This window comes from Mobula hypostoma, chromosome 19 (genome assembly GCF_963921235.1).
Source record: "Mobula hypostoma chromosome 19, sMobHyp1.1, whole genome shotgun sequence".
Lineage (NCBI taxonomy): Eukaryota > Metazoa > Chordata > Chondrichthyes > Myliobatiformes > Myliobatidae > Mobula > Mobula hypostoma.
Window position 1 is genome coordinate 36,650,326 of NC_086115.1, and position 17,870 is coordinate 36,668,195.

Here is a 17,870-nt window from a genome sequence, read left to right on the forward strand (position 1 = left end):
GCTCCTGTACTCGAATCCTCTTGCTATAAATGCCAGCATACCATTCGCCTTTTTCACCGCCTGCTGTACCTGCATGCCCACTTTCAATGACTGGTGTATAATGACACCCAGGTCTCGTTGCACCTCCCCTTTTCCTAATCAGCCACCATTCAGATAATAATCTGTTTTCCTATTTTTGCCACCAAAGTGGATAACTTCACATTTATCCACATTAAATTGCATCTGCCATGAATTTGCCCACTCACCCAACCTATCCAAGTCACCCTGCATCCTCTTAGCATCCTCCTCACAGCTAACACTGCCGCCCAGCTTCGTGTCATCCGCAAACTTGGAGATGCTGCATTTAATTCCCTCATCCAAGTCATTAATATATATTGTAAACAACTGGGGTCCCAGCACTGAGCCTTGCGGTACCCCACTAGTCACGGCCTGCCATTCTGAAAAGGTCCTGTTTATTCCCACTCTTTGCTTCCTGTCTGCCAACCAATTCTCTATCCACATCAATACCTTACCCCCAATACCGTGTGCTTTAAGTTTGCACACTAATCTCCTGTGTGGGACCTCGTCAAAAGTCTTCTGAAAATCCAAATATACCACATCCACTGGTTCTCCCCTATCCACTCTACTAGTTACATCCTCAAAAAATTCTATGAGATTCGTCAGACATGATTTTCCTTTCACAAATCTAAGCTGACTTTGTCCGATGATTTCACCGCTTTCCAAATGCGCTGTTATCACATCTTTGATAACTGACTCTAGCAGTTTCCCCACCACCGATGTTAGGCTAACCGGTCTATAATTTCCTGGTTTCTCTCTCCCTCCTTTTTTAAAAAGTGGGGTTACATTAGCCATCCTCCAATCCTCAGGAACTAGTCCAGAATCTAAAGAGTTTTGAAAAATTATCACTAATGCATCCACTATTTCTTGGGCTACTTCTTTAAGCACTCTAGGATGCAGACCATCTGGCCCTGGAGATTTATCCGCCTTTAATACCTTCAATTTACCTAACACCACTTCCCTACTAACATGTATTTCCCTCAGTTCCTCCATCTCACTGGACCCTCTGTCCCCTACTATTTCCGGAAGATTATTTATGTCCTCCTTAGTGAAGACAGAACCAAAGTAATTATTCAATTGGTCTGCCATGTCCTTGCTCCCCATAATCAATTCACCTGTTTCTGTCTGTAGGGGACCTACATTTGCCTTAACCAATCTTTTTCTTTTCACATATCTATAAAAGCTTTTACAGTCAGTTTTTATGTTCCCTGCCAGTTTTCTCTCATAATCTTTTTTCCCCTTCCTAATTAAGCCCTTCATCCTCCTCTGCTGAACTCTGAACTTCTCCCAGTCCTCAGGTGAGTCACTTTTTCTGGCTAATTTGTATGCTTGTTCTTTGGAATTGATACTATCCCTAATTTCCCTTGTCAGCCACGGGTGCACTACCTTCCTTGATTTATTCTTTTACCAAACTGGGATGAACAATTGTTGTAGTTCATCCATGCGATCTTTAAATGCTTGCCATTGCATATCCACCGTCAACCCTTTAAGTGTCATTTGTTAGTCTATCTTAGCTAATTCATGTCTCATACCTTCAAAGTTACCCTTCTTTAAGTTCAGAACCTTTGTTTCTGAATTAACTATGTCACTCTCCAACTTAATGAAGAATTCCACCATATTATGGTCACTCTTACCCAAGGGGCCTCTCACAACAAGATTGCTAATTAACCCTTCCTCATTGTTCAATACCCAGTCTAGAATAGCCTGCTCTCTAGTTGGTTCCTCGACATGTTGGTTCAAAAAACCATCCCGCATACATTCCAAGGAATCTTCTTCCTCAGCACCCTTACCAATTTGGTTCACCCAATCTACGTGTAGATTGAAGTCACCCATTATAACTGCTGTTCCTTTATTGCACACATTTCTAATTTCCTGTTTAATACCATCCCCAACCTCACTACTACTGTTAGGTGGCCTGTACACAACTCCCACCAGCATTTTCTGCCCCTTAGTGTTTTGCAGCTCTACCCATATCGATTCCACACCCTCCTGGCTTATGTCCTTCCTTTCTATTGCGTTAATCTCCTCTCTAACCAGCAACGCCACCCCACCTCCTTTTCTTTCATGTCTATCCCTATATCTGAGTAACAGCAGCCTTTATAAACCTAATACCATAAGACCATAAGATATAGGAGCAGAATTAGACTGATCCATTTTTCCTTTCAGCCCCAATCTCCTGCCTTCTCCCCGTATCCCTTCATGCCCTGACCAATCAAGAATCTATCACCCTTTCCACTAAGTATACATAAAGACTTAGCCTCCACAGCAGTCTGTCACAACGAATTCCACAGATTCTCCACTCAAGATTCTGGAGGAACTCTGCAGGCCAAGCAACATCTATGGAGAGGAATAAAGTGCCGATGTTTCAGGCCGTGACACCTCATCTGGTCCTGAAAGGCTGGCCATTTGTTCGCTTCCACAGATGCTGCATGACCTGCTATGCTCCGCCAGCATTTTACGGGTGTTACTGTGGATTTCCAGCATCTGCAGAATCTTTTTAAAAATGTTACAATGCTCCTTGGAGTTGTCCAGATATGATCTTGAGCTTTAGTACAAGTGCACTTGTCTGCTTTCTGTCTCAAGGTACCCGATTCTCCCTGGATCTACTGTGACACCTGTGCGAATAATGGACACGATGGTATCTCGGGCACTTATTCAATAAGCTGGTCAGTGATAGCTTGAACACACCCTGAGAAGTCCCAGTGCAGTCAGTTGTTCACTGGATCTGCCCAGTGTCAGTAGAATGTCCCTTTAAATCATGACTAAATAAAGAATACAGTCATTGTGTGCCGTTTTCCTGTGATCATCCAGCCGTGTAGTATTCAGATCTAATTTATGTCAGAACAGATTGAAACATCCGTTGCACAATGGTTGCCATTATTAGGTGCACATAGGACTCCGGGAAATTTAATTATACATATGGATTCCAACCAGAAGCACCAGAACTGATTACAGTGTTGCTGTGATTGGTTCATCCCAAGGAAGAAGCAGCATTCTAAAGGGAGGTTCAGGCAACGGTAGCTGACAAGGGAGAGCATTCAACATGGCAGAAAACTAATGGGAAACTAGAGAATGGGGAAGCTTTTAAAAAGAAATAAGGAGAAAAAAGATGAAACATGAAGGTAAGACAGCCAATAATAAAAAAAAGAGGATACCAATTTTTTTTTCATCTACATAAGGGTAAAACAAAAGCAAGAGTGCCTTCAGACCTCCAGAAAATGATGCTGGAGACTTAGTAATGTAGGACAAAAAAAATGGCAGAAAAACTGAATAAATATATTGTGTCAGACTTTACTGTGGAAGACACCAGCAGTATGCCAGAAACTCAAAAGTGTTCGGGGGTAGAAATGAACTTATTCACTATTACCAAGGAGACTGTGACTGTAAAGCTGAAAATCTTAAGGTAGATAAATCAGCTAGACCAGATGGATTAGACCACAGATTCTGGAGTGGTTGCAAATGTCACTTCACTCTTTAAGAAGGGAGGAAGGCAAAAGACGGAAAATTATAGGTTAGTTAGCCTAACTTTAATGGTTTGATAGATGTTAGGGTCAATTGAGGAGGATGTTTCATAATACTTGGAAGCACATGGTTTCCTTAAAGGGAAATCTTGCCTGTTGCAATTCTTTGAGGAAATAACCAGCTGGATAGGCAAAGAAGAGACAGTGGATGTTGTTTACTTAGATTTTCAGAAGGCCTTCAACAAGGGCCGCACATGAGGCTGTTAAACAAAATAAGAATCCATGGTATTACCGTAAAGATGGACAGAAGATGGACTGACTACAGGAGACAGAATGGGAATTAAGGGGACCTTTTGTAGTTGGCTGCAGGTGACTAGTGGTGTTCTACAGGGGTCAGTGTAGGGAAATGTACCATCATGCACTTTGGTAGAAGGAATAAAGGAGTAGTATATTTTCTATACTAAGGAAGGCAAATGCAATATTAGCATTCATTTCAAGGGGACTAAAATATCTTATGACTAACTGACAGTGTTTGGGAACAGGAATGTCTTGAAGGAGGCTGTAAGAAAGAAATCAACTGCAAGGTTACCTGAGCTCTGCAAGTTGTTTCACACATTATCTCAAATTACTGGCTATCTAAGTTATCCTAGAGAATGAATAAGAAAATGAATCCCAAATAAAATTCAAAAGCCTTTAGATAAAATAATGAGACAGAAACCTCTAAAATAGCATTTTTTAAGCACGTGTAAAATTGAATTTAAATTATGTTTAGAATTTGCATTTTAAGAACATAGAACATAAGAAATAGGAGCAGGAGTAAGCCATCCGGCCCATCGACCCTGCCCGCCATTCAATAAGATCATGACTGATCTGTCTGTAAACTCAGCTCCATCTACCTGCCTTTTCCCCATAACCCTTAATTCCCCTACTATGTAAGAATCTATCTAACTGTATCTTAGATATATTTAGTGAAGAAGCCTCAACTGCTTCCCTGGGCAGAGAATTCCACAGATTCACCACTCTCTGGGAAAAACAGTTTCTCCTCATCTCTGTCCTAAATCTCCTCCCCTGAATCTTGAGGCAATGTCCCCTAGTTCTAGTCTCACCTACCAATGGAAACAACTTTCCTACTTCTTTCTCATCTATCCCTTTCAAAATTTTGTATGTTTCTAGAAGATCCCCTCTCATTCTTCTGAACTCCAGAGAGTATAGGCCCAGGCAACTCAATCTCTCCTCATAGGTTAACGCTTTCATCTCTGGAATCAACCTGGTGAACCTCCTCTGCACTGCCTCCAAAGCTAGTATATCCTTCCTCAAGTATGGAGACCAGAACTGCACACAGTACTCCAGGTGCGGCCTCACCAGTACCCTGTATAGTTGCAGCATGCCCTCCCTGCTCTTGAATTCAATCCCTCTAGCAATGAAGGCCAACACTCTGTTTGACTTCTTAATAACCTGCTGTACCTGCAAGCCAACTTTTTGCAATTCATCAACAAGCACTCCCAAGTCCCTCTGCACAACAGCATGCTGCAATCTTTCACCATTTAAATAATAATCTGCTCTTCTATTATTCCTTCCAAATTGGATGATCTTGCATTTACCAACATTGTATTCCATCTGCCAGACCTTGGCCCACTCACTTAACTTATCTATATCCCTCTGCAGAATCTCCACCTCCTCTGTACAATTTGCTTTTCCACTCAGTTTAGTGTCATCAGCAAATTTTGCTACGCTACACTCAGTCCCCTCTTCCAAATCATCAATGTAAATGGTAAACAGCTGCGGGCCCAGCACCGACCCCTGCGGCACCCCACTCACCACCGACTGCCAACCGGAGAAACAGCTATTTATACCAACTATCTGCCTTCTATTGGTTAACCAATCCACTATCCATGCCAATACACTTCCTCCAACTTCATGCATCCATATCTAATTTATAAGTCTCTTGTGCGGCACCTTATTGAATGCCTTCTGGGAATCCAAGTATACAACATCCACCTGTTCCCCTCTATCCACTGCACTCATTAAGTCCTCAAATAACTCTAGTAAGTTTGACAGACAGGACCTGCCCTTTCTGAATCCATGCTGTGTCTGTCTAATGGAACCACTCCTTTCTAAATGTTTCGCTATTTCTTCCTTAATGACAGCTTCAAGCATTTTCCCGACTACAGATGTTAAGCTAACTGGCCTATAGTTGCCCGTCTTTTGCCTACATCCTTTTTAAAAAAGTGGCGTGACATTTGTTGTCTTCCAATCCGCCGGGACCTGCTCAGAGTCTAAAGAGTTTTGGTAAATGATTACCAACGCACCTACTATAACCTCCACCAGTTCCCTCAGCGCCCTGGGATGCATCCCATCAGGACCAGGGGACTTATCTACCTTCAGGCCCTCTAATTTGCTCATCACTATCTCTTTCGTGGCAGTGATTTTATCGAGGTCCTCACCTCCCATTTCGTCCATAACATCACTCTTTGGCATATTAGACGCGTCTTCCACCGTGAAGACCGACACAAAATAGTCATTCAATGCCTCAGCCATTTCCTTATCACCCAATATCAACTTCCCCTTCTCATCTTCCAAGGGACCTACGTTGACTTTAGCCACCCTCTTCCGCTTTATATATTTATAAAAACTTTTGCTAACTGTTTTTATATTTTGTGCTAATTTACTTTTATACTCTATCTTCCCTTCCCTTATTTCTTGTTTAGTTGTTCTTTGTTGCTTTTTAAAGTTTTCCCAATCCTCCAGTCTCCCACTACTCTTTGCGACTTTGTACACATGAGCTTTTTAATTTGATACTATCTTTTATTTCCTTAGTTATCCAAGGCTGGCTCTCCCCGTACTTACTGTCCTTACTTTTGACTGGAATATATTTTTGTTGAGCATTGTGAAAAATTTCTTTGGAAGTATTCCACTGTTCCTCAACTGTCCTACCAAATAGCCTGTGCTCCCAATCCACATTAGCCAACTCCTCCCTCATCCTGTTGTAGTAGTCTCCCTTGTTCGAGCATAATACACTAGTTTTAGATCTAACTATTTCATCCTCCATCTGCATGCAAAATTCAACCATCCTATGATCACTCTTTCCAAGAGGATCCCTGACTACAAGGTCATTAATCTTACCTGTCTCATTGCACAGGACTAGATCTAAGATAGGATTTTTCCTCGTAGGTTCACTAACATGCTGCTCAAGAAAGCCATCACGGATGCATTCTATGAAGTCCTCCTCAAGACCTCCTTGACCAACCTGATTCACCCAGTCTATGTAGAAGTAAAAATCCCTCATTACAACTGCCATTCTGTTCTTACAAGCCTCAGTTATTTCTTGGTTAATCGCTTCTGTCACTGCAATATTTTTATTAGATGGCCTATAGAAAACTTCCGCCAGTGATTTTTTCCTTTACTATTCTTAATCTCTACCCAGATGGACTCAACATTCTGCTCCGTCGATCTTATACTGTCTCTCACAATCGTCTTGATCTCATCCTTAGTTAAGAGCGCCACCCCACCTCCTTAGCCTTCCTGCCTATCTTTCCATATTACCTGATACCCTTGGATATTTAATTCCCAGTCGTCTCCACCTTGTAACCAGGTTTCTGTAATGGCCACTAAATCATATGCCTTGGTACGGATCTGTGCCACAAGTTCACTAACCTTGTTTCTTATACTACGGGTATTTACATAAAGTGCCCTTATACTCATTGTCCTTTTAGAATCTAGTGACCTATGCGATTTTTGCTTTTTACTTTTATGCACTCTACTCTTACTTTTTTCTTCACTAACTCTAGCTTTGGTCTCTGCATTACTTCCCTCTTCTTTTCTGTGTGGGTTCCCATCCCCCTGCCTTATTAGTTTAAAGCCTAACAGCACTAGCAAACGATCTCCCTAGGACATTGATCCTGGCCCTGCCCAGATGTAGACCGTCTGGACGATACTGGTCCCATCTCCAGCAGAAGCAGTTCCAATGCCCCAAGAATCTGAAACCCTCCCTCCTGCACCACCGCTTAAACCACATCTTCATTCTAGCTATCCTGCTCTTCCAACTCTGGCTAGCATGTGGCACCGGTAATAATCCTGTAATGATTATCTTTGAGGTCCTACTCTTTAATTTATCTATGAGCTCCCTAAATTCAGCTTGTAGGACCTCATCCCGCTTTCTTCCTATACCGTTAGTACCTACATGTACCACGACAGCTGGCTGCTCACCCTCCCCTTTCAGGATGCCCTGCAGCCTCTCCGAGACATCGCTGACCCCCTGCAACCGGGAGGCAACACACCACACGGGAGTCCTGTTTGCGGCCACAGAAGCTCCCCTCTATTCCCCTTACCATGGAATCCCCTCCCACAACAGCTCCGCCACTCTCCTTCTTGCCCTCATGCGCAGCAGAGCCACCCACGGTGCCATGATCTTGGCTACTGCTGCCTTCACCCGATGAGCCATCTCCCCCAACAGACTCCAAAGCGGTATGTCTGTTTTGGAGGGAGATGACCACAGGAGTCTCCTGTACTACCTTCCAGCTACTACTCTTCCTGTTGGTCACCCATTCCCTATCTTTCCTTAGATCCTTAAACTGCAGTGTGACCAACTCACTCAATGTGCTATCCACAACATTCTCAGCATCTTGGATGCTCCAAAGTGAGTCCATGCACAGCTCCAGTGCCGCCATGCGGTCTGTCAGGAGCTGCAGCTGGATGCACTTCCTGCACACGTGGTCTTCAGGGACACTCAGCCTTCCTGAGTTCCCACATGGCACAGGAGGAGCACGGCACGGGCCTGAGCTCACCTGCCATGTCAGCGCAACGGATGTTAGTGGAAGAAGACCACGGGAGAAAGGGAAGAGTCCGCTGGAGAAGTCGAAGGCTGTTATCTGTGAATCTCTGCGAATCAGTTCTTCGACTTAATTCTTGTTTGCCAAAGCCCTATCATTCTGCTACTCTCTCACTCCGCTGCCTTCTGTATATGACGGTCTTCTTTTTAGACTCTTCCCGCTTTCTCTCTTATTTCAAGACGACCATTAAGATGCAACTGAATCCACCCAAGTCATTCAAAAATAATCTGCTTTTTCATGGGATAAGGTAAGTTTCTTATGACTGATTTAGAATAAAGTGAAACCTTACAAGAAGTTGGCGTCAGCTAATTTCTTGTATTTTGAGCCAGTACGATGAGTTAAGTAGAAATCCTTTAGCATTTGGCAATGAAGGGCAAAGAAACATTTTTTAAAGAAGGTAATAATGTGATCCAACAAGTGTGTTGGGGTTGCTCTAGCAATGAACTGGGGCAAACCTCATCCTTTCTGCCCCAAATTTTGTGATTCTGAGGAACATAAGTTTTCCAGTAATCTAATTGGCTATGTAACATCAGAAGAATGTATGTCTTTCTTTCACACAGCGGTTCAAAATAACTGAGGTTAATGGAAAATTTTGCTTTTCTCACTATGTTGAAAAATAGAAATGATGGGAGATAAGTTATCAATGGAAACAATACAGGGTCACTGACCCAGTCACAAACTTCTTTCCCTCTGGGACCAGAAACAGAGAAAAAATACGAGTCATGAGAAATAGCCAGAAGCAACATGTCATTTCCTCATAAATATTGTTTCACCCTGGCTTTGGATGTAAGTTGCATATCAGAGACAATAAAGTCGTAAGACCATAAGACATAGGAGCAGAATTAGAGCATTCAGCCCAGTAAGTCTGCTCTGTATTTGATCATGGCCCATCCATTTCATTCTCAACCCCATTCTCCTGCCTATTCCCCATAACCTTTCACACCTTGACTAATCAAGGATCTATTAACCTTCACATTATTTACTCTTCCCTCTCTTTTACTCTTTATAAATCTAAAAAACTTTTGGTATCCCCTTTGATATTATTGGCTAGCTTACCATCGTATCCATCTTTTCCCTCCTTACAGATTTTTAATTTCCTTCTGTTGTTTTTTAAAAGCTTCCCAATCTTCTAACTTTCCACTAATTTTTGCTCTATTATATGCTCTCACTTTTGCTTTTATGTTGCTTTTGACTTCCCTCGTCAACCATGTTTGCATCATCTTGCCTTTAGAATGCTGCTTCTTCCTGGGGATGTATCTATCCTGTGCCTTTTGAATTGCTCCCAGAAACTGCAGCCATTGCTGCTTTGTCATCATCCCTGCTAGTGTCCCTTTCTAATCAACTTTGGCCAGCTCCTCCCATGCATCTGTAATTCTCTTTATTCCACTGTAATAATGATACATTTGACTTTGGCTTCTTACTCTCAAATTGCAGTCATATTCTGTCATATTATGACCTTTGCTCCTAAGCATTCCTTTATCTTAAGCTCCCTAATCAAATCCAGTTCATTGCACAATACCCAATCCAGAATAGCTGATCCCCAAGTGGATTCAACCACAAACTGCTCTACAAAGGCATCTAGTAGGCATTCTACAAATTTTCTCTCTTGGGATCCAAAATCAGCACCAACCTGATTTTCCCAGTCTACCTGCATATTGATATGTCATAACATTGCCCTTTTGACATGCATTTTCTCTCTCCTGTTGTAATTTGTAGCCATATCCTGGTTTCTGTTGGGAGGTCTGTATACAACTCCCATCAGGGTCTTTTTACCCTTGAAGTTCCTTAGCACTTTGAACTTTGAACAGTGATGCCCATAACGTCATATCTGTTAATCTCTAACTACGCTACAAGATCATCCACCTTATTTCATATACTGCACTGACTCAAAGATAACACCTTCAGTCCCGTATTTGTGACCCTTTTTGATTTTGGTCCCCTATTACACTGCAACTCATCCCACTGACTGCAATTGTGCCCCATCATCTGCCTGTCCTTCCTGACAGTCTCACTACACAGTGCCTCTGCTTGTATACTAAATGCTGCACCCTCAGTGTGGTCACTCAGTTTCCCACCCCGCTACCAAAGGATATCAATCCCGCTTGAGCTAAGGTGTAACTTGCCACTTTTGTACAGGTTGTACCTCCCCCAGAAGAGATCCGACTGAACCAGAAGTCTGAAACTCTGCCCCTGCATTAATTTCTCAGCAAAGCGTTCATCTGCCAAATCTTCCTATTCTTTTCCTCACGGGCACATGGCATAGGCAACAATCCAGAGATTACTACCTCTGAGGTCCTGCTTTTCAGCTTCTTACCCAGCTCCCTAAATTCTCTTTTCCGGACCTCCTCCCTTTTCCTACCGATGTCATTGGTGCCAACATGTACCAAGACTTCAGGCTGCTTACCCTCTTCCTTTAGAATGCAGTCAGTCTGATCTGCAACACCCCTGACCTTGGCACCTGGAAGGCAACATATCATCGGGGAGTGTCTATTGCGTCCATAGAACCTTGCATCTACTCCTCTGACTACGGAATCCCGTATCACTACTGCAGTCCTCTTCTCCCCACTTCCCTTCAGAACCTCAGCACCAGACTCAGTGCCAGAGACCTGGTCACTGCAGCTCCCCTCGTAGGCACCCCCCCTCAAAGTATCCAAAATGGTATATTTATTATTGAGGGGACTAGCCACAGGGGTACTCTGTAATGGTTGTCCTGTTCCTTTCCCTCTCCTAACAGTCACCCAGGTACCTGCCTCTTGCAACTTCGGGGTGACCACCTCCGTGTAGCTCCTCTCGATTGCCTGCTCAGTATACCGTATAAGCCGCGGGTCATCGAACTGCAGCTCCAGTTCCTTCACACCTTCTCTGACAAACTGCAGCTTGGTGCACCTGATGCAGATGTGGTTAACTGGGACGCTGGAGGTCTCTCAGAATTCACACATCTCACACAAAATACAGCTCCTGGAGCCGCTGCTTTAACAATGTACTAACAGATAAAGAATGAAGAAGAAACTTATCAGATACGTATCTTTCTCAAGCCTGTTCTTGTCAAAGCCTGATGAGCCAAAGCCTCCCCACTCTAACACAGGTCCATTCACACAATGGTCGCTCCACTTCTCCCTCCTTAATTTTTTTTTGCCCTTGATCATCAATCGTGATTTGATTGGACCACTGGAAAACACTGGAAACTTGCGAATTCTCCTTTTTAAATCTCAGTCACGGACCTGTGTGTTGCCTCCACTCTCGCAGTAGTGCAGTTGGGCAGACCAATGACTACGTACTCTACGTACTACGTTCTTCATGATGCTGCACAGTTAATTTTATTTTGCTATTTAGAGTGAATTTTGCGCCAAATACTATATAATTTACAATACAAATTATCTATATCACATGAATAAAGCTTAGAAAGAACACCTTTCCTCTCAAAGGAAATGGGAGCCCAAGCGTGGGAGGATGAACCCTGGGCGCCCTCCCAAGACTATGGTCAACACGCTCCTAGAAGACAGTGGTGCAGTTAATATAGATGAACTGAACACACTGCTGAGGGAGAGGGAGAAGTGGAGAGTCCGTCATCGTGCCCGACGCCGGCCCCCTAGGCCTGAGTCGACGTAGTAGTAGTAGTCCTCTCAAAGAAAGGAACAAAATGAAATTGAAAGGATGTTTCAAAAAAATACCAAGAAAAGCCTTTTTAATTGTTTCCAACAATGGTTACCAAGAAAAGCCTTTTTAAATGATTTCCATTTTGACCTACTACAGGAACTAAGATATCCTAGGATTCTCATTAAGCCTAAAGCAATTCACTTTGAAACTGTAAAAGTGGATCTGCCATTCATCTCCAGCTCCTATTGTGGTACAGCAGCTTTGTTTATAGCACACTACTGATTTTTCAGCTGACATATCAGGTGCAGATAATTGAATGCCAATAAATCTGTGATCGCTTGCCAGGCTTCTAATTTCACCGTTAGCTGGCAGCCAAAGTATCACAACCTCTTCCTCCACTGGCAGGGCACTGTGTCGTCAAAGCCAGACCCACCACAAAACATGACACCACGCTTCCTGCCAGTGGAACTTAGGGGAATGTTATTACCTCCAGGGCTCCGTCAGCAGTAAAGGAGGAAAGTAAGTGCAATGTAACAATCATGTTACATGCAGAAGGTGAAGCAACATTACTGACTGAAGTCAATAATTCTGCTGAACAATATGCAAGACACCATATTTCTAACCTAAGCTTAGTGTGTTGTGCATACACACAAAGTCATTAAAAAGTGAAAACTTATTTAGCGAAAATAAGACTCATCCAATTTCCTTTATATATTGTAATCACTCTTAATTAACAACTTTTTAAAAACTTATTATTTACTAGAGTCAAAACAAATTATGATATTTCCCTCCAACACTGATGATGATGGTATTGCCTGTCTTGAAGGACAATGGATTAATGGCCACTGGAGTGATCTCTCCAGGCTACAAGCCTGGGCGGAAGGTAAGAATTCCTGGGATGCCCAGTCATCAGGATCCCCTCTCAACCTCACTGGCGTAGTCCAAAGGAAAGTGAAGCAATATGAAGCAACAGGAGCTGCCGGAAGGGTATTCAGTGACGTCCAGCCACCTTAGAGGCTCCACTCCGGATTTCCTGTCTGGATTTATTCCCGTAGCTTTCGTCTCTCCCAGGCTGCCCACAGGGCAATGGGGCTACTTACCCATAGCTGGGGAGTAATGTTCTAATTAACTATCCCTCACAAAGAAGTGCCGCAGAGTTAAAACTGCAAGCATTAATTTCTAAAGCACATTAGAACTGCCCAGTGGTTTTACACAATGCTGAACTGGCAATAGGGTTTGGGATCTTTCCTTGCCTTCTATTGTATTCCATCTGTCAGGCTCAGAGCTCCGTCACAAATTAGTCTTTACAGACCTGTTGCTTTCTTCCCCGTATAAACTGGTTCAACAAATAGTGATAGGTGCAAGTGTTCTCCAATTACAGCGGGAATCTGAATTTCATGATCTTTCAGTAGTTTGTTACTTATGCCCAAAGCCTGTATATCACAGAATTGTGGGGCATAGAGGAGACCTATTCTTCCACATGGCTATGCTTTCTATCTTGGTCACCACATCACCCCAGTAAAAAACGTCTCTCTCTGCCTCACAATTTGATTAAAAGTTGACTTCAACTGCTCATTATTTTGGCATCTGAGATCAGTTTGTAACAAACTGATATTGGCAAAGGCAATGAGGAATTAAGTGCTGAGCCCTACCTGGACAGTCACGAGCTGCAATTCTGTAAGAGGTACTACTCGGTGATCTCAGCAAACGATAGACTACACGCAGCTCTTTCGTCCTTACTTTGGCTGCTCTCGGGGGAGCTCATCTGAAGTGGGATTGAGAAACTCCGGCTTGGTTTGCTTGATTTTGTTAACCTCTTCAGCTCGTTGGCAAAGGAAAGGCCTTTCTTCTTCTCTTGCGCAGCCTGCCAACACATTCTAAACTTTATTGATCAAACTAAACAATCACAAACAGTGCAGGCAAGAAATTAGTATAGTAAACATATCATGACATCTGGAGAAAGTCATTTTCAATAGAAGTAAAGCAGACTTTCTTAATTTTTGGCATGGAAACAAAGAAATTAAATTATCTAGGCTTTTCCCACAGATGGAGTACCATTTATCAACTATCTGAACATGTTATAAAGTTAAATTTAGCATATTCTGGTTTATTGGTAAAGCATCACATGTAATGCTGAGGTGTGTGCATTGTCTTCCGAACATTGGATACCACAATCCCACTTTATTTTCTGAAATGGAAATTCTCTTTATAAGATTTTCTAGATTTCTTTCTGGTGCATTAATTCCTTTCTCACCCAATATATTTTCAAGTTTCAGTTGTTTGGATGATGCTTTCAAGGTCACACATATTACTAGTGTGTTATTGCCCTGTGGTGCGGAAGAAGGTTTTCTTAAATTGCTTCAGTTGCCTGAATTACCCTATTGTAACAGTGAATTAAGTTTCCAGGATATTGCTGACCACTGCTAAAACTAATCAAACTGCATAATTTGGTGAAACGCAAACACAAGGAAATCTGCAGATGCTTGAATTTCAAGCAACACACATAAAAATTGCTGGTGAATGCAGCAGGCCAGGCAGCATCTCTAGGAAGAGGTACAGTCGATGTTTCAGGCCGAGACCCTTCATCAGGACTAACTAAAAGAAGAGATAGTAAGAGATTTGAAAGTGGGAGGGGGAGGGGGAGATCCGAAATGATAGGAGAAGACAGGAGGGGGAGGGATGGAGCCAAGAGCTGGAAAGTTGATTGGCAAAAGGGATATGAGAGGATCATGGGACGGGAGGCCTAGGGAGAAAGAAAGGGGGAGGGGGGGAAACCCCAGAGGATGGGCAAGGGGTATAGTGAGAGGGACAGAGGGAGAAAAGGAGAGAGAGAAAAATATATATATAATAATAGTAATAAATAAATAACGGTTGGGGTATGAAGGGGAGGTGGGGCATTAACAGAAGTTAGAGCAGTCAATGTCAGAGAAGTAACTTGGTGAAACCACGGATTGCTAAGGTTGATAGAAATCACTATTTAATTTGTTGTTGTTGTTGAGTGCCATTGTCAACTCATGGCGACCCTGTGGATAGTGTAGTTGTCCAAATGGTTTTTGTGGCGAGATAAGGAAGAAGATTGCCAGGCCTTTCTTCTGCGCAGATACTGCGGCTGCCCAGGTGGGGACCCGGTCAGATTTGAAGTCAGGATCATCCACCTCCAAGTTCAGTGCAACTACCACTACACCACAGACTGGCATTTAATTATACATTGGTATACAGTACATTGCCAAGGAGAAACAAAGGTAAATATACTATATTACTTGGGGATGCATGTTTATGTAGAAGGCTAACTGCGGTAACAGTCATTTATAAGAATCTTACAGTTCATGATTGCTCCAGACGCCTGGGCATATAATGCGGGTGGCCACTTTGGCACAGTATTGAGAGAGTATTGAGGTCTTGGAGCTGCAGATGCAATGGTATACTATCTTAGTCTAAGTGTAGGACCCCACAACAGCTTTTAATGAACAGCAGATATCCCCTGGCATCCTGAACCAGGTTTTTCAATGGTTATGTTGATCACTGTTTGCGCGATCTTGTTTTGTTCTCACTGGCTCCCGTGGTTCTCTGTTTGCAGTGTTGACTACTCTAAACCCTGATTGGTTTTGGGAGCTGAAACTACTGCACCCGGTCCCTTTTGACATTCTGAATTTCTGGCTGCTCACCTGTACTTGCTCTTTCAACTTGAGGATGAATTTTCCTGCTCCTTTCCACTTGTTCTGGGCTAGAAATACGGACTCATTCTCAGAAAGGATTCGAAGAGCAGGTTTCGCCATGGATGATTTCTTGTTTAGTGGTTCTTTTGTGACTTCTTCCACAAGGACATAATCACCAGGATTTGGGTTGCTCAGGATGCTGTAGGAATATTTGGCTTTACTCAATGCCTGTAGAATAAGTAAAAAAGAATCATAGAATTGTTACAGACATTGAACGGAAGGAGGCTATTCAGCCCATCAAGTCCAAGTCAGTTTCTAGCAGAACATTTCTATCAAACTGATTCCTTGTGCTTTCCTCGTGGACTTCTCGAACAGGTTCCTACCCAATTACCTTAGGGAAGCCTGGCTGATTCTATTTCCACCATCCTACAGGCAGTGAATTGCAGATCCTAACTATAATAGGAGTCAAGAAAATCCCTGGCATTCTCCCTTGTACCATTTACCTGAAATTTTAAAATATGCGTTCTTGATTCTCAAACCATTCTCGAAAGGAAAGAATTTCTCCTTCTTTAACCAATCTGAATCTTGTACATCCCTATCAACTCATCTCTCGACCTTCTTTGGCGAGAAATGATAACCGTTTCTGCCTAAAATTAATGCTGAAGTTCAGTACTGTTCAAAAGTCTCAGGTACATATATGTAGCTAGGGTGCCTGAGTCCTTTGCACAGTACTGTGGTAATTTTATGTATCGCCCTGTACTGCTGCTGGGGCAAGAAAACAAATTTCATGACGCATTTTGAGTGATGATAAACCTGATTCTGATATGGGTCTCTATTGAGGGCTGAGGGTGGGAAGGGAGCACGGAGAGGGGAATCATGGTTGGGAAAAGGGTAAGAGAGAGGGGACGGAGCAGGAAGCACCAAAGAAACATTCAATAATGATCAATAAACCAATTGTTTGGAATTAAATGACCTCTCCTGGTGTTTCAGGGTTGGTGTGTCTGCACCCATGCCACCTCCTGTCCCTGGCACCCCTTCTCTGCCACCTGTCCCACACCCCTCCCGTGGAGCTCCACCCTCGCCGTTCCCAACAGCTTTTACTCCCGGCAGATTCACCAGCTCGCTCCCTGCTCCACATTGACAAATACAGTACTGTGCACACTACCTATCTGCAAACTTTGCCTTCCTATCTTTATTCTTACTCTAAACGTGTGTACTAAGTTTTTTTTATCACAACTCTTCACGAACAATAGTTGGTAATTTCACCCTCTCAACAGTGCCAGTGTAGTAGGAGGCAGCTTCTGCATTTCCCAGTTTTTTGGTCTATATTGCTTTTTAACTGCCAGAGTGGTTTGCTCTGTATATTTTAAACATTATACTTTCATAAACAGTTGGTGGAGCTCTTGTTTCCAAATTAATGGTCTGGAAAAAGCGAGGATCAGTGCTCTGAATAAAAATGTGTAAAGTGAGCAACATTGTACTGATTCTGCTGCTAGCTGGAAACGAGGAAGACAATTTGAATTAGGATAAGATTAAAATGTTTTGAAAATTAATGTAAGGTTATTGGCAAGAAAAGCATGGTATTCTTGATCTGAACAAGAGTATGTCTCCACCCGGCACATCCCTGCCTCCGTAAGAAGTGTAAAGCCAAGTCTAATGTCTGTGAAATATTAGTTAACTGAGGATATTTTACAAAAATGCAGATTTCAATCATGCTCAAGGATTAACTCAGCATTTGCATGCACATTCTTTGCACAGCCTTTGCTCTCAAATTGTGACCAACCTGCAGAATAATGTCTTGGGCAGTACTGAACTTTGAAGCCCTGATGACTGTACGGGGCTGTTCTGGGGAGACATCATGCACCTGAACCAAGAAGCTGTCGTCTTCTGTTGGACTGCTGTTGTAACTCACATCCTCTTGTGTTTCATTCATGGAGTTCCTTTCATTTAGCTCCTGCTGAACATTTAATGTCAATAGGCTTTCCATTACATGCTGATACCTAGCAATTCTACTCATCATTTGCAACAGGCAAGTTTCCGTGGCAACGTTCATTGATAATTCTAATTGGTCTTTCGTATGTCAGCCCTCCTCCAAGATGACCACAACCTTGTCATGGTTTGGAGGCTTGCATGCCTCAGTGACTTGGAGATCCAGGGCCTTATGGTTTGGATCTTGGAAGGGTCACCCATGCCAAAGAGGTCAAAGGGTAGAGGACAGACTAAGAGTGGTCCACCGCTCTTCCAGGTTTGGAGGTTCACCCCTGACTGGT

General features: G+C 42.9%; 1 protein-coding gene across 4 annotated transcripts in view; it reads right to left on the reverse strand.

The window, feature by feature from the left end:
* plce1 (phospholipase C, epsilon 1) overlaps nt 1–17,870 on the reverse strand; it is a 482,678-nt gene that overhangs the window by 14,877 nt on the left and 449,931 nt on the right. For 3 of the 4 annotated variants that reach the window (XM_063071693.1, XM_063071692.1, XM_063071691.1), the window contains 3 exons: nt 17,384–17,557; nt 15,610–15,828; nt 13,597–13,808 (listed from right to left, as the gene is read on the reverse strand). In XM_063071693.1, the coding sequence (XP_062927763.1) occupies nt 13,632–13,808; nt 15,610–15,828; nt 17,384–17,557 (570 nt within the window). In that variant the 3' untranslated portion in view covers nt 13,597–13,631. The remainder of the gene's footprint in view (nt 1–13,596; nt 13,809–15,609; nt 15,829–17,383; nt 17,558–17,870) is intronic. The other variant, XM_063071694.1, reaches the window with a different exon arrangement.